This window comes from Scyliorhinus torazame, chromosome 7 (assembly GCF_047496885.1).
Source record: "Scyliorhinus torazame isolate Kashiwa2021f chromosome 7, sScyTor2.1, whole genome shotgun sequence".
Lineage (NCBI taxonomy): Eukaryota > Metazoa > Chordata > Chondrichthyes > Carcharhiniformes > Scyliorhinidae > Scyliorhinus > Scyliorhinus torazame.
This window is the reverse complement of record NC_092713.1, coordinates 120167298-120188468: the sequence shown is the minus strand read 5'-3', so window position 1 is coordinate 120188468 and position 21171 is coordinate 120167298. Positions and strand designations below refer to the sequence as shown.

The 21171-nt window shown below is 47.1% G+C and overlaps 1 protein-coding gene and 1 non-coding gene across 4 annotated transcripts in view; one reads left to right on the top strand and one right to left on the bottom strand.

Moving 5' to 3' along the window:
• Positions 1–13127: 13127 nt before the first annotated feature.
• stxbp3 (syntaxin binding protein 3) overlaps positions 13128–21171 on the bottom strand; it is an 85233-nt gene continuing 77189 nt past the window's right edge. For all 3 annotated transcript variants that reach the window (XM_072511405.1, XM_072511406.1, XM_072511407.1), the window contains 3 exons: positions 18170–18255; positions 14877–15022; positions 13128–14183 (listed from right to left, as the gene is read on the bottom strand). In XM_072511405.1, coding sequence (XP_072367506.1) covers positions 14122–14183; positions 14877–15022; positions 18170–18255 — 294 coding nt within the window. In that variant the 3' untranslated portion in view covers positions 13128–14121. The remainder of the gene's footprint in view (positions 14184–14876; positions 15023–18169; positions 18256–21171) is intronic.
• trnaf-gaa (transfer RNA phenylalanine (anticodon GAA)) lies at positions 18395–18467 on the top strand. Its single transcript has one exon. It is a non-coding gene; the product is annotated as a tRNA-Phe (tRNA).

Below are 21171 nucleotides of genomic sequence, written 5' to 3'. Positions count from 1 at the left end.
CTATGTCCCCTCTCCTGCCTGGTATCTCGTTCTGTACTGCTACTGCTTGATCTTTCCCTTCTGCTGTGGGATGTTCTTTCAATAGTTCTCAACCTTTTCCTGCGGACCTGTTCACTATCCGATGTACTATCTGAACTGGCATTGCGTTTCTGTGCCCTCCATTTTTGAACTTCGTGTTCCCAATCCATTGTCTTGACTCCCTTCCCTGAATGCTGTACATTCAATCAATGTTTATACTTTCCAGTGGTCTTTCCTGCTCTACTAATAACAGTTGCATCCTTCCATTGACTAGACCCTTCAGGCAAGTATGTCACTTTTGTACCAACTTTTGGCAGTTGTCCTTTCGGAAAAATGGCTGTTCTAATTCATCAGAAGTGTTGTGTTCCTCTACAGAAACCCTGTCTATATCAGTTAACTGGTCCTCATAGTTCTGTAACGCGTGCGTACCAGATGACTCTGGTTCCTCGTCATGTCTGTCTGCTCTGTCTAATTTGAAAATTTGCAATCTGTACCCATTATCCTTGATAAATGTACCCTCACAGTTTGATTGCCATGTTGCAAAATAATTGTTTTGCCACCTATGCCTATGATCTTCCCTGGGCCTTTCCATTCATTAGAATGGTCCCTCTTGTAGTATATTATGTCTCCTTGCTGAAAAACAGCATCTGATGACCGTACATTATGTCTTAAAGCTCTGCGAATTCTTTCAGAGATGTCTGCTTCCAACAAAGCTTTTCTACTGCTATGTAATGCATTTAAATGCTCAGCAAAAGCAGAGCTAATTGTAGTCCCCTCCCAAGCTGAAGGCTGGTCATCTAAGATGGACGGAATTTTAGGATTTCTACCAAACACTAATTGATAGGGACTATAGCCCCAACCATCTGCAATGAATTCTTTGCATGTACCGCCCATGCTAAAGCTGAATTTAACTTGCAGTTTGGTCTATCTGCCAAAATTTTCCAGAGCATGTCATCTATTACCGCATGGTTTCTTTCACACACACCATTAGAACCTTAGTTAGGCCACACTTGGAGTATAGTGTTCAATTCTGGTCGCCACACTACCAGAAGGATGTGGAGGCTTTAGAGAGGGTGCAGAAGAGATTTACCAGAATGTTGCCTGGTATGGAGGGCATTAGCTATGAGGAGCGGTTGAATAAACTCGGTCTGTTCTCACTGGAACGAAGAAGGTTGAGGGGCGACCTGATAGAGGTCTACAAAATGATGAGGGGCATAGACAGAGTGGATAGTCAGAGGCTTTTCCCCGGGGTAGAGGGGTCAATTACTAGGGGGCATAGGTTTAAGGTGAGAGGGGCAAGGTTTAGAGTAGATGTACGAGGCAATTTTTTTACACAGAGGGTAGTGGGTGCCTGGAACTCGCTGCCAGAGGAGGTGGTGGAAGCAGGGACGATAGTGACATTTAAGGGGCATCTTGACAAATACATGAATAGGATGGGAATAGACGGATACGGACCCAGGAAGTGTAGAAGATTGTAGTTTAGTCGGGCAGCATGGTCGGCACGGGCTTGGAGGGCCGAAGGGCCTGTTCCTGTGCTGTACTTTTCTTTGTTCTTTGTTCTTTGTTTCATGGTTCATTTACACTTTTCTTTTCATTCTTTTCTTTCCAAGTATATACTTTATTTATAACATTTGTAGAAGTACATTACATAACTGTTCAAATTTGACATTACATAAAGTCCCATTTCTTCCAGTACAATATGTGGCACTCTCACTACATTTGCAATTAAGGGTTGTATTTACAATATACATTTCATATCAAACTTGCAGCCTGAGAGGTTTTACACAGGTTTCAGCCCCTCGATGTACTATGGTGGGAGGGCCATAGACTGTGGCCTTTGAGACTTTGTGACGGCTGCCCCAGCTTCAGTATCCACCTCAGCAGATAATCCTGGACCTTGGAATGTGCTAATCTGCATCACTTGGCTGAGGACAGCTCTGTGTGGAGGAAGATGGTCAACTATATTGAAGGTTTCAGGCAGATCAAGAAGGACAAGGAGGGACAGTTTATATCAGTGACCTAATTAATTATTCTGTTCAATTAACTATTTATAATACACTGAAATGTTGCAATAAAATATTTAGATGAAGTTCATTCATTTTTCATATTAAAAAAATTGTGAGAAAACTTACAGGTTTCGAGCAGACCAAAGAGCACCTTTCACCAAGTTGATGTTCTTCGAACAACAGTTGATGTTTGTTTCTGGGAACAGGTAGAACATCGCTCGGAACAGTTCACAGAGTGCAGAGTTCTCAGTTAGGGTGCTGTTCAGGATGAACCTCAGCTAAAACCACATCATCTACGGCCAGGACTTCTTTGCAAAAGCACATCCTGGAAGGAGGTGGGGGACAGCATCTTCCCCATTGCAACTGCCTCAAGGACAGCATCAGGTGGCACTAAGATTCCTGGTATGCAGGAAGGATCTGACGAGGTGTACCTTTAATTCTTACTACCAGCTAAGCTACATTTTGATGCTTGTTTGAAAGTTCTAGTGATGAGGCATTCTGCCAAATGATGTTGACAGTCTGCTCAGGAAACCATCTGACGAATCTACCGTCTCTTTTACCCACAGAGCCCTGAGATATTTATGTACAGACCACTGCCTGATGAGCTTCTGGTCAAAGGTATTTTCCTGCACAAACTTTTTCACAAAAGACGAGTGGTATGACACAAACAACTGAATAATGCATTCTGCACCAATGTGGCCAGAACCATCCTTCATAACATTGGAGGCAGATCGAACTTCAGCACCTAAAAATACTGGTGTTTGCATCGGCAGATCTATACAGAGCTTGATGCAGCCACACACAAATGTGCCCATCAGGTTGAGGCTAATTTTGGATAAATTTCCCCCCTTTATCCGTGCTGCAAAATAATAGAAGTGGGAGAGGTGCAGCAGAGACAAGAGATTTAGAGAGTAATGAACCATAACAGATGACAGCAGCCCATTCATTATTCAACTTTAGAATCTAGGAGAGAGACTGTGCAGGGAATTTTGTGTGTTACTGTTAATAAAATGGGCATGGAAAATGTCAGACATTTGGCATCATTTCTATTAAGTGAGTTCCATACATGTATCCTCAATGTTGGGTGAAAATATTTACAAATAGATCTTAACGTGAGCAAAAGAAGCAATTTATTGTTGCAGAACTCTGGGAAAAGGCTTAGACCCCGCAGTCTTGCCAGCACACTTTCTCTCTGAGCTGAGGCTTAAATTGGCTTAATATACACTTTCAAAGCAGAATTAGTTTGCGTTCTCATTTACATACAGCAAATCAATTCTCTTAGTATTACAGGTCATACCGTATTTAGTTATCAATCCTTATTCTCTTAGTATCTCAGTTCATGCCATATATGGCTATCAATTCTTTACACAGAAGCTTATTTTTTGTCCAATCTATATGTTGTGCGCGTGATTACATAAGGTCATAAGGTTATGGGTTGCCAGTCCTAAGGCCATGAGTTGCCAGTCCTGGATGTGGTTACAGCTGTTTTGACAGCTTAGAATAACCGGTCATCATTGACCCATTGTTTTTGGAAGGTATCTCTGTTAGAGTCACTCTTAGTCCAAAGTTCACTGTCTCAGCAGGAAAACACCATGTAGCAAAAAGCAATCATTAATTCATATTCCATCAGAAAGTTTACACCAACATCATCCTCTGGCTTCACCCACAGATTGCCCCTTGGTCCGTACTCTTTCTCTGGTTCCACTCTTCTCATTGATATACTTTAGAATATCTTGGGATATTCCCTACTTTTAGCAGCCAGATATTTCTCATATTGCCTCTTACCCTCCCCCCCTCCCCCACCCCCACTGCACTTCTGTCGGTTTCCCCACAAGTAACTCTTCCCAGTCTACTATGGCCAGATCTTGCCTTATTTTACTAAAATCCGCTCTCCCCCAATCCAAAGCCTTTTTTTGCAACTTGTCTATTTCCTTGTCCATAACAAGCTTAAATTGTAACCATGTCGCTATCACTAAATGTTCCTCCGCCAACGCCTCACCCACTTGTCTAGCATCATTCCCCAGTACTAGATCCAGCACTGTGCTGTCTCTTGTTGGATTGTGGTAGTCACTACTGATGTATTACACCGTATATATATGGGTTTTTACGGTAAGGCCCCTGTACTACAGGTACGGGGGTAGATCCCTGCCTGCTGGCTCCGCCCAGTAGGCGGAGTATAAATATGTGTGCTCTCCGTACAGCAGCCATTTCGTCAACTGCTGTAGGAGGCCACACATCTCTGTGTAATAAAGCCTCGATTACATTCTACACTCGTCTCGTCGTAATTTATAGTACATCATGGATCCTCTACATATTGTCCTAAAAAAGCTCTCCTGTATACATTTTAAGATCCACTCCATCTAAGCCTATGACTATCCCAATTAATGTTGGGAAAGTTGAAATCACCAAATATTATTACCCTATTGTTATTATCTTAGAATACCTCTGCAAATTGCGCATATATTTGCTCCTCAATTTCCTGCTGGCTACCTGGGGGTCTATAATAAACACCTAGCAATGTGGCTGTCCCTTTTGTATTCCTAAACTCTACCTACAAAGCTTCATTTGATGCCCCCTCCAAGAAATCATCTCTCCTTACTGCAGGAAGTGACTCCTTAACTAATAGCACAATTCCTCCTCCTCTTTTACAGCCTCCCATGTTCGTCCTGAAGATTTTGTATCCCGGGATGTAAAGCTGTCAATCCTGTCCCTCCCTCAACTACATCTCCATGATGGCTACGATATCATTATTCCACGTGTCAATCCTCACCCTTAACTCATCCGTTTTACCTGTAATATTTCTGGCAATAACGAAGATACTAGCCATCCTTGCCTTACTCCCTTGAAACTTAATGTTGCTCTATTCCCTCTGACTTGATTGCTTTTCTGTATTATGATGTGTCCCTATTCTGCTAACAGTCTGCACCCCCTTCCCCTGACAAATTAGTTTAAACTCCTCCCAACAGCACTGGCAAGATTGTTAGTCCCGCTCTGGTTCAGATGTAGACCGTCCTATTTGTCGAGGTCCCACCTTTCCCAGAAACAGTCCCAGTCATCCAGGAATCTAAAAACTCTTCTCCTGCACCAACTCTTAAGCCATGCATTCACCTGCATTTTGAGAGTTGGCTGCCGTGCTTTGTAGGCTGGCTTTTTAGTTTTGACAATGAATCCGGGGCAGGATTCTCCGATCCTGAGGCTAAGTGTTGACGGCGTTGTAAACGCCGGAGCGTTTTACGACGGTGTCAGCGGGCCACTGGGAGCAGCGATTCTGCGCCGCACAAAGGGCCAACACGGGTGCCGCGAGAAGCGCGGGTGGAGCGGCCCCAGGCCGGCGTCGGCTAAGCGGGCCTCGTCATTTGCGGTACACACGGTGCCTCATCGGGCGCCTCTTGCGCCGTGGCACCACCTCCTCATCCTCATCGATATCATCCTGTGCCTCACCCTCGCTCCCTCGTCGTTGTCCTCCTCCTCCTCCTCCTGTGCCTGTCGGGTGGGCCGCCCTCCAGCCTGAGCGGGTGCCACCTGGCCCTCTGCAGCCCTTCCCTTGCTGCAGCCTCCGCCGCCTCTCTGAGCTGCCTGCACTGACGCTGCCACAGAGCTGCATGCAGGGCTACAGCCCCCGCCATGGTGGCCAACATTGCTGGTTGGTGCCCAAACATTATGATCTGCAGGGGATGTGGGGTTAGACAACAGGTTTAACCATGCCGCATGACCCCCTCAACAACCAGATGCCATGGGCTACATGGCTGCCTTGGTTGGCTGCTTGCGCCCCAGCCACACATGCCCACATGGGGGGGCAGGCAGGGGCTGGCAGGCACACCCCTGCCTGCCCCCCCACCCCTGCCCTGCCCGCCCTGACTCCTGTTGCCCGTACCTCCTGCTAGCACCACCGTTGAATGGCACTGCCCACACTGGGGGCTGCCGTGGGTGCGGTCCTGGACCTATCCACTGGTGGGTGCTGCCGGCTGGGACGACCGCCCCCTGGGGGGTCCGGCAGCCATCCGCACGGCCGTGAGGCTTGTGCTCAGCCAGCGCCCGGTGTCGGTGCCCATCAGCCTGGCTGCCGTATTGGTGCCCGTGGCTTTGGCACTGCCCTGCCATGGCGGGCCGTCCCCGATCGACGGGGCTATCCTCCCGACACCCCCCACCCCCCGAACCTGGAGGGCTGTGGTAGTATGTATTGGGGGTCATGTGGGACTGGAAGCCCTAATGTCATTGGCTGACAGATCCCGGGTCCTGGTTGGCCGTTGACCTCAAGCTCCGCCCTGAAGGCGAAGTATAAGAAGCCGGTGTCTTCCCCTGCAGGCCAGTTTACTATCGAGCTGCTGGGGAACAGACACGCTTAATAAAGCCTCATCGACTTCACTATATTCGTCTCATGGAGTCTTTGTGCGCTACAAGGGCCTCCCCCCCTCTCCCCCCCACCCACCATTCACAGCCGTGCCCGTCCCGCCAGCCCTAGGTCCCACTCACGCCGACCCCTACCTCCTGCTGCCGCATCATCAGCCAGCACGACTGGCCCATCCGGACCGCAATATCACCGGGAGCCGGAGAATTGCTCAGCGGACCCCCTCAGGCGATTCTCCGGGCCGCGCGGCGCCGTTCACGACCACGCCATTTCTGCTTCGTCGGAGAATTGCAAAAAAGCATCGGACCGGCGTCGCGCGACTTTCCGTCCTGAACAGTGATTCTCCGGACCGGCGTGGGGGCGGTGAATCCCGCCCATGATCTTTAAGGCCTTGATTGGGGCCCTCAACTACTGGTCTTATGTTGTCTTGGCATCGGTGCTCGCCGTGAGGGGTTGGAGGCGGCTCAATGTGTCAAGCTGTCCCTTCCTGCCTGGCCCTAGGTTCCTTGCTGCCTTGGTGACGACGTGGCGGAGGTGTAGGCGCTTTATTCTGTGGAACTTTGGAGGGATCCTGAATGTTGCTCGGTGATCTTATCATAGCTTTGGCTATGATAAAATCACCGAGATGGTGTTATTATGCTGCAGTTCATTAATAATCCTGAATTTTATTCCCTTGTGATTGTGCTGTTGATTTCACGTCATTGTTTTTTTGTGTGACTAGGCTGTGCGATATATGGGCACGGGGCAAGGGTCATCTGTTATCCTGTTTTGACAAAAGCCATACTGAGTTGGTAATGTGACATGTGGGCGGAATTCTCCAGCCATTCGCTGACGGTGGGATTCTCTGGTTCCATACACCCAGCGTGGGGTAACTCCAATGGGAATTTCCATTGATGCGGCAGGAGTACAGAAACATGTGGCTGGGAGGCTAGAGAATCCCGCCCATGGTCTGTGCGTAGTCTTGCATTTTTCAAATGTGCTGTCATCCTTGCGTTTACAAAGAGAGAGTGCATTTAGACACCCCTCATCTTGTTTATAGTAAAGATGAGTAGAGCTATGCCAGGATGGTGGGTTAAGTAAGTCCTCACTTGGATTGAGGAAAGCCCCCAGTCAAAACTATCTGTATCGGGTTTTTATTTTGTATTGTTGTTACTTTGAGTCTTGAGAATCCATGCTTATTTTACAATAGCCCGGACAGATCATGTATCCGAGGAAGGACTGGGTTCCTTGAGATTCCTCTTTATGGCTGGCATCTCTGGAGTTGTGGGAGGTGGTACGTGCCTGGGTGTGGTTGGCTATCCCTTGCTCGATTTATTAGAGTCTGTATGCTGTGGATCTAAGTTGCTGGAGCCCTTCCTCGGTTTGAAGTTAGGCTTGGTGGGGGAGATAGGTGCCCTCCTCCAAGTGGTCTTATATGGTGGCTTCCTGAGTGCCCTCCTCGTTGTACTTGGGTTTTCCATGGGGAGGCAGTGTTTTTGGCTCTGTTGAGGTAGCGCTGCTCTGTCCCCTAGAATCCTCTTTGCAATTACGTACAGTGGTGGTCTGCGTTTGATGTTCCTTGGTTAACCTGGGCGTTCCTCCCTTATGGTGGTTTCTTCTCCTTATCTAGGTGGGCAGCGTGCTGTTGCGGATCCTGATTTGGTCTGTAGGGAGTTTCCCTTGTTATGTCAGGGGGAGAGGGGGATGGGAAGAGGATTAGACTCCTCCCTAGACACCCAAATGACAGGTGCCTTGAAAATTCTTCTTCTCAGTTGCCTTGGTTGAAGATGATGTGACTTTTCTAGTGTCGATGGGCTGGTGCGCTGTATTGGGTGCGGTTAGTGAGGAATGAGACCAGTTCAGTGATGAGTCTTGGCATATGCTGGGTAGCTTGGGGGCTCTGACGCCTATGTCTTGAGAGCGTGCCAGACTAGGGGAGGTCCGGTACAGTGGCTTGTATCCTGCTGCCCCTTTATGCTTGGGATTTCTTTCTCCAAGGCACTTAGTAGGAATATCCTGAAAGGCTGAGTCTTGATATCCTTCGTTTAATGACTCCAAAGAACGTGAGGGTGTGGGACTGGTCCTGTACTATGGTTGGTATCCTGTTGCCCCCTTATGGCCGGGATGTTTTGTCTTAGCCGGGATGTTATGAGGCAGAGTGAGGCTTGAACGAGAAGCCTTTTCTCTTCTTTTGTCTTCTGATGAGGATCATGGGCTTAGGGCTGTATCCTGGTCCTTTTTATCCTGAGAGCCTCGACTCCTGGTAGTTTTGCTTGTCTATGCTGTCTTACTTAGTTCGTTGGGAGGCGCTGACTACACTGACAATTCAAACCTATTATGTGAATTTTTGCTGGTCCTCTCTGTATAAATGTGAAATGACGGTTGTTCTGTACTGTGTATGAGTTGGAGGTCTATTGCATCCTGCGGTGTATGTAAAATATCCTTTTAGAACTTGTGCTCTCGCAAACTTTTATTTTTCTGTAATTCTTTTGTTCTGTACTGTGGGTTAAAGAATCTGTGATTGGTTCCTGCAAGAGTACAGACAGGTCTGATATCCGAGAGGAGGATGTCACAGTGTGTAATGTAAGAATCCTTCCTGTGTATATCCTATGTTCCCTGTTCTATTATGTTATTAATTTAAAGTGCCTAATTATTATTTTTTTCCAAAGGGCAATTTACCGTGGCAATCCACCTACGCTGCACATCATTGGGTTGTGGGAGTGAGACCCACGCAGGCATGGGGAAAATGTGCAAACTCCACATGTACAGTGACCCAGGGCTGGGATCGAACCTGGGTCCTCGACCCCCGTGAGGCAGCAGTGCTAACCACTGTGTTTTATTATTTTGGTTTGTGGACCCATAGTCAGAGTGTGCCTTTCAGCAGAAGATTCAAAAGTTAAAACAGCCTGCTTGTCAGGACAACGTGTAACAGATTGTGTGTTTTGAAGAGAAGCCAGATTCCTCGGCCCCAGATGGATCTTAGGAACTGGTTGTGAAGGGTGTCGGTTCAATTGGTTAACTGGCAACTGGTGGGTTCTGCCTGACAACGATCCGTGATTTGTCTTGCTTGATGTTTTTGAGAGAACTGGGCAGAAGTGTTTCGACCTGGGTAGTGAAAGGAAGAGTCTCCTTTTCTCTCTCCTGGGGCGAAATTCTCCGGAAACGGCGCGATGTCCGCCGACTGGCGCCCAAAACGGCACCAATCAGACAGGCATTGCGCCGCCCCAAAGGTGCGGAATGCTCCGCATCTTTGGGGGCCGAGCCCCAACATTGAGGGGCTAGGCCGACGCTGGAGGAATTTCCGCCCCGCCAGCTGGCGGAAACGGCCTTTAGTGCCCCGCCAGCTGGCGCAGAAATGACATCCCCGGGCGGCGCATACGCGGGAGCGTCAGCGGCCGATGAGTTTCCCACGCATGCGCAGTGGAGGGAGTCTCTTCCGCCTCCGCCATGGTGGAGACCGTGACGGAGGCGGAAGGGAAAGAGTGCCCCCACGGCACAGGCCCGCCCGCGGATCGGTGGGCCCCGATCGCGGGCCAGGCCACCGTGGGGGCACCCCCCGGGGCCAGATCGCCCCGCGCCCCCCCCAGGACCCCGCCTTGTCCCGCCGTTCAAAAGGTGGTTTAATCCACGCCGGCGGGACAGGCAATTTATCGGCGGGACTTCGGCCCATCCGGGCCGGAGAATCCAGCGGGAGGGTACCGCCAACCAGCGCGGCTCGATTCCCGCCCCCGCCGAATATCCGGTACCGGAGACTTCGGCAACCGGCGGGGGCGGGATTCACGCCAGCCCCCGCCGATTCTCCAACCCGGTGGGGGGTCGGAGAATGACGCCCCTGTTTGCTGAAGTGAAAGAACTACTCTACTGTTCTGAAAGCAGTGTGCCCAGCAAATCCTTTGCGATGAAACTGAAGTGATGCTGAGTCTGCAGAGAAGGTAGACAACTTTGCCAGAGAAAACCATCTCAAGCCTAGAAAGACTACTAAAACGAATACCTGAATCCAGAAAGACATTGACTGGAAGTCATCCCAGCTCATCAAAGATCCTTGTCCTTTTATTTAATATTTTCTTTTCCTTTCCACCACCCATTGCCCTCAGTGTTGTTCGTCTCTGTGTATATATATATATATATATATATATATATAGGTGAGAGAGGAAGAAGGGTTGGGAAAAGTGTAATAGTCAGTTACATTATCTGTCTGGTTAATTGTAACACTGTGCAATAGAAAGTTACTTGTGTTTAAAGTTACAAACCTGGGGCGAAATTCTCTGGAAACGGCGCGATGTCCGCCGACTGGCACCCAAAACGGCGCAAATCAGTCGGGCATCGCGCCGCCCCAAAGGTGCGGAATGCTCCGCATCTTTGGGGGCCGAGCCCCAACCTTAAGGGGCTAGGCCCGCGCCGGACTAATTTCCGCCCCACCAGCTGGCGGAAAAGGCCTTTGGTGCCCCACCAGCTGGCGCTGAAATGACATCCCCGGGCGGCGCATGCGCGGGAGTGTCAGCGGCCGCTGACAGTTTCCCGCGCATGCGCAGTGGAGGGAGTCTCTTCCGCCTCCGCCATGGTGGAGACCGTGGCGAAGGCGGAAGGAAAAGAGTGCCCCCACGGCACAGGCCCACCCGCGGATCGGTGGGCCCTGATCGCGGGCCAGGCCACCGTGGGGGCACTCCCCGGAGCCAGATCGCCCCGTACCGCCCCCCAGGACCGTGGAGCCCGCCCGCGCTGCCTTGTCCCGCCGGTAAGGTAGGTGGTTTAATCTACGCCGGCGGGACAGGCATTTTAGCGGAGGGACTTCGGCCCATCTGGGCCGGAGAATCGCTGGGGTGGGGGGGGGGGGAAGATTCACACCAGCCCCCGGCGATTCTCCAACCCGACGGGGGGGGGGGGGTCGGAGAATCTCGCCCCTGGTGACTGTAGTTTATTGGGCTAGACCAGGGACCTTGGGTATTTACAGAAAATCTAATTTCACCCGGGTTGTGACTCTGGGTCAAGTGGGGCTGGAATTGGCTGCACACTAGCCCAGGGTATTGTGACAGTTGCTGGAGGCGAGGGAGATATGCTCTGGTGCCCACCAGAACATGCCACAAAGATCTGATCCTGCATTCTCGTGGTCATTGCAAGCAATTGCCACTTGGGAAGATGTACACCATTTCACCATGTCTTCATGGCGTTAACCTCCTCTCCCTGGTTCTCTTATACAAACCAGAAAGGTGCAAAGTAAAGATTAGTGACTGTATTGGGCCAACTGTATTACTGTTCTCCTGTCCTCCTCTATTGGACCAACTATATTGCTATGCTCCTGCCCTCCTCTGTACCTATATGTTGGGACATTTTTACTATGCTGTACCATTCCTATGGTATTGTTGCATTGTTTGATAAAATTGAAAAAAGTCAATAAAAATACTTTTTAAAAAAAGGGATTTCCCATTTAAGATAGAGATGAGAATTATTTTCTCTTACCACCCAGGATAAAGCAGCCCGTTTGATTGACAACCCACCCACAAAAATATTCACTCTCTCCATCACCGATGCAGAGAAGCAGCCGTGTGTACCATCGACAAGTTGCCCTGCAGGAACTCACCAATGTCCCTTAGTCAGCAGGTTCCAAACCCCTGATCTCTACCATCTGGAAGGACAAGGGCAGCAGACACAGGGGAGCACTATCTCTGCAAGTTCCCCATCAAGTCACTCAGCATCCTGACGTGGAAACGTATTGCGGTTCCTTCATTGTCACTGGGTCAAATTCCTGGAACTCCATCCCCAACAGCACTGTGGGTACACCTACACCATGTGGACTACAGTAGTTCAAGGTGGCAGCTCATCAAAGCACCTTCTCGGGAGAAATTAGGATGGGCCATAAATCCTGAGCCAGCGATGCTCATGGCTCATAAATGAATAAAATATGACCACCAGATATCTCAAACTCTTTACAGACAATGAAATTCTTTTGCTGCCTCATAATACAGGAAAACGGTGACTAGTTTGCAAATAATAAACCTCTACAAACAGCAATGTGATAACAACCAAATAATTTCTTCTTCAAAATAGCCCACTTGAAAGGTAGCACATCCAATCGCGCAGCACTCCCACAGTACTGCACTGGAGTGTCAATTAAAACTTGGCTGGCAGGTTATGCTGCTAAAATACAGGTCTAACATTAAAAACGGGCCTCACAGTACATGCAATAGTTTTCAATGAAACAAATAATGCTTTTTCCCCCTCAAACTAAGAGAAAACAGATGCGTCCTTTTAAAGAGCCTGCGTTGATCTGTCTTTAAACTTCTCCATCTTTGAAACGATTCATCCATTTCGCAACTTTCCCAAACCTTAGATAAAGAACTCTAGTGCGCAGGGATTAAAATTATAAACCCATGTCACATCACTCTTTGAACAGTGGGCTCGATTTTACAGTCCTCCGGCCACGTGTCTCTCGGCCGTGGGCCATTCACTGCCAGTGGAATTCAAGCTTCCCATCGCTTGTCAATGGGATTTCCCATTGTAACCACCCCGCGTTGCCAGGAAACCTGCAGGCACGGCTGGTGGGAAAAGTGAATCTCAACGACTGGAGAATTCTGGCTAGCATGTGAGTTCACTGGTTTGCTCAGTTGAATTATTCCAATAAGATTCCCAGTCAACAGAAATGTACCCTTCCTAAACATCTCATTAGTTAGTTGAAAGTGGACAAAACAGATTCTATTTGTTTGAAAAAAGGTGTTCATGCCATAACAATAACACACTTCTTTATAGTTTTTAGTTTATTAACAAATCAGAAGACATGCTGAATTCAAAACATTTTATTACTTTGCTCGGCATTCAGTATTTGCATAACAAATGTCGATACTCTTTCCCCTGCCTAACATTTAATTGTTAAACAAAAAAAAAAAGCAGTTGGAATAGGACAATGCAAATAGTTTCAAGACTTGCATGAATAATCCACACCACCCACCCTTCACCTTTACTTTGTATGTACAATAAAGTCAAATTGGCACAGCTGAGAAAGAAAACAACTGCATTTTCTGGGTAGAACATAATTGTATTAATGCCTAAAGGAGGAGATACGCTTTGTATTTTGCCTATACATGTGGGGATAACTGTATAGTTTCCAGGAACATTTGTAGCTGATGGGTATTCCCATTGTTCTGGTGCAGTGCTGAAATAGCATTTTGGATTGCAACTGAGCCTAAAATTGTTTACTTGGCAGGGTTGCACACTTTAAACTGTTTTAGAAAAAATGCGATCTATTCCAAAAAAAAGTCATTGTTTGACAAAGCTTCAGGGCATATGCAAAAGCATTTACATTGCAACAAACAATACACAGAATATGTTTTCTTTTACAACTGGAAGTTGCAAATTTAACAATTTTATTTAAGATCCATATTAGACATAAATATATACTTTAGACAATATTTTCAAAACATTGCTATAAAATGTACAAGAGCTATAATTAACACAAATCTCTGAAAATACTCCCATATAGTTATCACGTTAAAAATACACATGCATTATGAGTGATACCAAAGTTATCCTTTTGTGTACAATCCAGTAGATCTAAAGTAGAAATACTTTGTCAGTATTGACTCGTCCAGAGTCTTAATTTACAGTATTTGAATTACATTGTTAGGAACTGTGCCCTGGTCATTAATATGCGTGTTCCACCTATCAAAATATCTTCGTAAAGCAAGATTAATCCCACAGATTCTCATGTTAAATCTTTGTCTTTCATATTAACTGAAATCTATACATGTGGCTAGTTTTAATTCAAACGTGGCACTTTCATTGGTTCAGTTTCTTCAGATCATCTAGTAGTCTTCTGGGGGTAAGAATATGAGTTGACCCTAAGAGACAAATATACAAGTCAATTTGCATGTGGTAGGATGTAATTTGGCTTAAAACTTGATTTTTTTCCCCTCCCCAGATAGAGAGAGAGAGTAAACCCCGGATAGAGAGAGAGAGAAAACCCCGGATAGAGAGAGAGAAAACACCGGATAGAGAGAGAGAGAGAGAGAGAGAGAAAACCCCGGATAGAGAGAGAGAGAAAAATCCCCGGATAGAGAGAGAGTAAACCCGGATAGAGAGAGAGAGAAAATCCCGGATAGAGAGAGAGAGAAAACCCCGGATAGAGAGAGAGAGAAAACCCCGGATAGAGAGAGGGAGAAAACCCCGGATAGAGAGAGAGAAAACCCCGGATAGAGAGAGAGAGAAAGAGAGAGAGAAAACCCCAGAGAGAGAGAGAGAGAGAGAGAAAACCCCGGATAGAGAGAGAGAGAAAACTCCGGAGAGAGAGAGAAATCCCCGGATAGAGAGAGAGAGAAAACCCCGGATAGAGAGAGAGAACCCCGGATAGAGAGAGAGAGAAAAAACTTGATTATTTTTTACCCATTCCCAGATTAGCTTCCTACTCTTGCATAATACTCACCAGGTACCTTCTTTATGTTTAAATTAAATCACAATGGATCAAACATAAGAGCCAAAATCTTACTATTAATACTAGAATATAAGCCAAAGGTCATGATTTTAAAAGTACTTACCAACAATCACTTCACAAGACTTACTGGTCCGAGAAACTTCATATGCACAACGAATCTCCGAGTAAGTTAGACCTCCTATTATGAATACAATTAGTTTAACACTTCTGCGGTCGTCTTGAAGATTGCTTTTGTTCCCCTGACGAGCACTAAGTTGGAAGAATATATTTAGTTACCATCAGACACATGGTTACATGATTTATTTTGTCGAAAACCGAACAGTTTGAAGAAATTAGCAAGTTCATATATAAACAAGAGAAAACAGAAATGGGGTTCAATACTGGATGGAGAAAAATTGCATAGATATGGGAAAGGAGTGGAGGAGTGGAATTAATTGGATTGCTCTTTGAAGCAGCACATGCAAACTGGATGGACCATATAGCTTTTTTTTCTGCTGTACTATTCTATGACTATGGAGTATAGCATTCTGAATGCAAAATACTTGAAGGTATTCATTATTAAATATCGGTTGACCTATGGAGGTCACGCAAGTCCAGAATACACATTTCTCCTTTTAACAGGAAAAAATTCATAGAACATAGAAAAATACAGCACAGAACAGGCCCTTCGGCCCACGATGTTGTGCCGAACCTTTGTCCTAGATTAAACATAGATTATCATTGAATTTACAGTGCAGAAGGAGGCCATTCGGCCCTTTGAGTCTGCACCGGCTCTTGGAAAGAGCACCCTACCCAAAGTCAACACCTCCACCCAACACTAAGGGCAATTTTGGACACTAAGGGCAATTTATCATGGCCAATCCACCTAACCTGCACATCTTTGGACTGTGGGAAGAAACCGGAGCACCCGGAGTAAACCCACGCAGACACGGGGAGGATGTGCAGACTCCGCACAGACAGTGATCCAAGCCGGAATCGAACCTGGGACCCTGGAGCTGTGAAGCAATTGTGCTATCCACAATGCTACCGGCTGCCCTTAAGAACAAATAAATCTACACTATATCATTTTACCGTAATCCATGTACCTATCCAATAGCTGCTTGAAGGTCCCTAATGTTTCCGACTCAACTACTTCCACAGGCAGTGCATTCCATGCCCCCACTACTCTCTGGGTAAAGAACCTACCTCTGACATCCCCCCTATATCTTCCACCATTCACCTTAAATTTATGTCCCCTTGTAATGGTTTGTTCCACCCGGGGGAAAAGTCTCTGACTGTCTACTCTATCTATTCCCCTGATCATCTTATAAACCTCTATCAAGTCGCCCCTCATCCTTCTCCGTTCTAATGAGAAAAGGCCTAGCACCCTCAACCTTTCCTCGTAAGACCTACTCTCCATTCCAGGCAACATCCTGGTAAATCTTCTTTGCACCTTTTCCAAAGCTTCCACATCCTTCCTAAAATGAGGCGACCAGAACTGTACACAGTACTCCAAATGTGGCCTTACCAAAGTTTTGTACAGCTGCATCATCCCCTCACGGCTCTTAAATTCAATCCCTCTGTTAATGAACGGTAGCAAACCATAGGCCTTCTTCACAGCTCTATCCACTTGAGTGGCAACTTTCAAAGATGTATGAACATAGACCCCAAGATCTCTCTGCTCCTCCACATTGCCAAGAACTCTACCGTTAACCCTGTATTCCGCATTCATATTTGTCCTTCCAAAATGGACAACCTCGCACTTTTCAGGGTTAAACTCCATCTGCCACTTCTCAGCCCAGCTCTGCATCCTATCTATGTCTCTTTGCAGCCGACAACAGCCCTCCTCACTATCCACAACTCCACCAATCTTCGTATCGTCTGCAAATTTACTGACCCACCCTTCCAACTCCCTCATCCAAGTCATTAATGAAAATCACAAACAGCAGAGGACCCAGAACTGATCCCTGCGGTACGCCACTGGTAACTGGGATCCAGGCTGAATATTTGCCATCCACCACCACTCTGACTTCTATCGGTTAGCCAGTTCGTTATCCAACTAGCCAAATTTCCCACTATCCCATGCCTCCTTACTTTCTTCAGAAGCCTACCATGGGGAACCTTATCAAATGCCTTACTAAAATCCATGTACACTACATCCACTGCTTTACCTTTATCCACATGCTTGGTCACCTCCTCAAAGAATTCAATAAGACTTGTAAGGCAAGACCTACCCCTCACAAATCTGTGCTGACTATCCCTAATCAAGCAGTGTCTTTCCAGATGCTCAGAAATCCTATCCTTCAGTACCCTTTCCATTACTTTGCCTACCACCGAAGTAAGACTAACTGGCCTGTAATTCCCAGGGTTATCCCTAGTCCCTTTTTTGAACAGGGGCACGACATTCGCCACTCTCCAATCCCCTGGTACCACCCCTGTTGACAGTGAGGACGAAAAGATCATTGCCAACGGCTCTGCAATTTCATCTCTTGCTTCCCATAGAATCCTTGGATATATCCCGTCAGGCCCGGGGGACTTGTCTATCCTCAAGTTTTTCAAAATGCCCAACACATCTTCCTTCCTAACAAGTATTTCCTCGAGCTTACCAGTCTGTTTCACACTGTCCTCTCCAACAATATGGCCCCTCTCATTTGTAAATACAGAAGAAAAGTACTCGTTCAAGACCTCTCCTATCTCTTCAGACTCAATACACAATATCTCGATACTGTCCTTGATCGGACCTACCCTCGCTCTAGTCATTCTCATATTTCTCATCTATCTGAATTTTTCTTTGTCAAGTACAACATAAGATGGAGGGCATTACAAACAGCAAAGTAGATAAAAGATGTCCAACTTCACTAAGAAGAGGCCATGCAACCAATTCTTTACCAATGAGCTCAACACTATACTTTTAGAACATTTCTACCCCAGCCCATTACAGCACATGGAGACATTCTGTCAATAAGAACCATATAAGTTTCACTTGCATGCGACACTCCATCTAAAATATTGAGAGTTTTATTTTACCTACATATTACTGTTTCATTAGATATATTGCATTGCTGAATTACAAACTTTCACCTTTTAATCCAAATATTTTTTTATAAATCTGTCCGAGGTTCTATGGCAAAAGTTTGAATTCATCTTTTATTCAAAAGATGTCTAACTGAATCACCATAACTATTTTAAAACAGCACAGCTATTGAATTCCTATAGGTACATCTGAAACAATAACATCATCTAATGAAATAGGTCAGACACAAAACATTTTAGGACATTTTATTTGTACTAAAGTTAGTCACTAAAAGGTAAAAACTGACATTAAAGGAATATTTGATAAATGATCAACAATTGTCCTTTTCAGATTTTCTGCTGAAAAAGATTCATAACAACTTCATTGTCAAAGAAAATGCATACCTTACAGCTCCTGAGCCATTCCAAGCAGCACTACATCCTGAGCAATGAGGCCATTCCTGGGAATCAAGCTTGTTTGCAATGGTATCCTGTACAAAAGACAACAATTCAAATGCACGAATTATAAAATAGTCTTCAATGCGCTTACATTCCAAACAGACAGCAAAATGTGCACTTCAAGCAATGGGAAAGGCTATAGTAACAATTAGGACTGCTATTAATAGGTCAGCCGAAATAGCTCAGTTGGGAGAGTGTTAGACTGAAAATCTAAAGGTCCCTGGTTCAATCCTGGGTTTTGACATCAGGCCGAGTGCTGCTGGCCTTCCTCACTATCTGTCAAGTTGCCCCCCTTTAGGGCAGCATGGTAGACAGTGGTTAGCACTACTGCCTCACAGCACCAGGGTCCCAGGTTCGATTCCTGGCTTGGATCACTGTCTGTGTTGGGTCTGCGTGGGTTTCCTCCGGGTGCTCCGGTTTCCTCCCACAAGTCCTGAAAGGCGTGCTGTTAGGTAATTTGGACATTCCGAATTCTCCCTCGGTGTACCCAAGCTGGCGCCGGAATGTGGTGACTAGGGGCTTTTCACCGTAACTTCATTGTTAATGTAAGCCTACTTGTGACAATAAAGATTATTAATTATTTGAAATACACATACGCTGAGTTACTAACTGAAAACTAGCAAAGGACCAGGGGTAGTCTATTTTACCTGAAATGCCTTTTCGTTATCTCATTTCTTTGCCGTTCTCCATACCCTTTAAAACCCTCACTTCCCAAAGAATCCCTTTCAAATCCAATGTGTATTCTGCACCTATGATCTTTTGGTTAGTGTTGGTCTGATTTTCTTTCAATCTGGATTTGCTTTGTTTTCTGTATCAGAAGTTAGAGTAGTTTCCCATCTGGTTATTCAATTCTCCTTCAGGATTTTAAACAACCTAATAGGATCACTATGTAATCTCCTCTTTTCCAGATAGTTTAACACAAGTTCATCCAGATCCCATTGAATGCAAATCCTCTGATCTTGGTGAATTGATACTGGATTCCCTCCAGGCCAGTACAAAAAATATCAATTGAAAGAAACACTGTTTACAAGAAAAACTTGGACATTTATGTATCTATTTCTGTTGCTATCTCCCTTGGACCGAGGTGACATTCTTGCAGCTGAGCAAAAAAAATCAAAACTATTACAAATTCCGTCTAGCACCATGTTACAATTAATAGTATTACTGTACTGGTCGTTTGGAAAATTTCAAGTCTACATGAAACTGATTTGTGGTAACTGAAATATCTCGATTCCAGACAGACTAAAAACTGATGTGCAATTTCACCCCTCAGACATTAACTCTCTGTGATCGGGGCGAGATTCTCCGACCCTCCGCCGGGTCGGAGAATCGCCGGGGGCTGGCGTGAATCCCGCCCCCGCTGGTTGCCGAATTCTCCACCACCGGAGATTCGGCGGGGGCGGGAATCGCGCCATGCCAATTGGCGGGCCCCCCCCTGCGATTCTCCGGCCCGGATGGGCCGAAGTCCCGCCGCTAAAATACCTGTCCCGCCGGCGTAGATTAAACCACCTACCTTACCGGCGGGACAAGGCGGCGCGGGCTCCGGGGTCCTGGGGGGGGGGGGGGGGGGCACGGGGCGATCTGGCCCCGGGGGGTGCCCCCACGGTGGCCTGGCCCGCGATCGGGGCCCACCGATCCGCGGGCGGGCCTGTGCCATGGGGGCACTCTTTCCCTTCCGCCTTCGCCACGGTCTCCACCATGGCGGAGGCGGAAGAGACTCCCCCCACTGCTCATGCGCGGGAATGCAGTCAGCGGCCGCTGACGCTCCCGCGCCGCCCGGAGAGGTCATTTCCGCGCCAGCTGGCGGGGCACCAAAGGTCTTTTCCGCCAGCTGGCGGGGCGGAAATTCGTCCGGCGCGGGCCTAGCCCCTTAAGGTTGGGACTCGGCCCCCAAAGATACGGAGCATTCCGCACCTTTGGGGCGGCGCGATGCCCGACTGATTTGCGCCGTTTTGGGCGCCAGTCGCCGGACATCGTGCCGTTTCCGGAGAATTTCGCCCCTGATCACTATTTTTGGCTGCTTGGCTTGCAGATACATTACAAAGCCTCACCCTTGATGTCCATCCCACTTCTTTATTTTTTATAAACATTATATTGAGGTATTTTTTGGTATTATAACAACACAATGAACAAGATACATGAAACTATAAACATAGTGCAAAAGCCGTCGCCCTCCCTTACAGGTCCCACCTTTATTAACCCCCTACTCTAAGCTAAACTAACCCCCCACCCCCTTCTGCTGACAATTAATTTTCCCCAAAGAAGTCGACGAACTGTTGCCACCTCCGGGCGAACCCTAACATTGACCCTCTCAAGGCGAACTTGATTTTCTCCACACAAAGAAAGCTAGCCATGTCCGATAGCCAGGTCTCCAACTTCGGGGGCTTTGAGTCCCTCCAAGCTAATAGTATCCGTCTCCAGGCTACCAGGGAAGCAAAGACCAGAACGTCTGCTTCTTTCTCCTCCTGGATTCCCGGGTCTTCCGATGCCCCGAAAATCGCCACCTCTGGACTCAGCGCCACCCTTGTTTTTAACACTGTGGACGTGACATCTGCAAACCCCTGCCAAAATCCCCTAACCTTCGGACATGCCCAGAACATGTGGACATGGTTCGCTGGTCCTCCCGCACATTTTGCACACCCGTCTTCCACCCCAAAGAATCTGCTCATCCGGGCCACTGTCACGTGAGCCCAGTGAACAACCTTAAATTGTATCAGGCTGAGCCTGGCACATATTGTGGACACGTTGGCTCTACTCAATGCGTCCGCCCATAGACCATCCTCTATCTCTCCCAGCTCCTCCTCCTGCTTGCGCTTCAGCTCCTCGGTCTGCGTCTCCTCTGACCCCATAAGTGCCTTTTAAATGTCCGAGACGCTCCCTTCTCCTACCCACCCTCTGGAAACTACCCTGTCCTGAATCCCCCTTAGCGGTAGGAGCAGGAAGGTTGA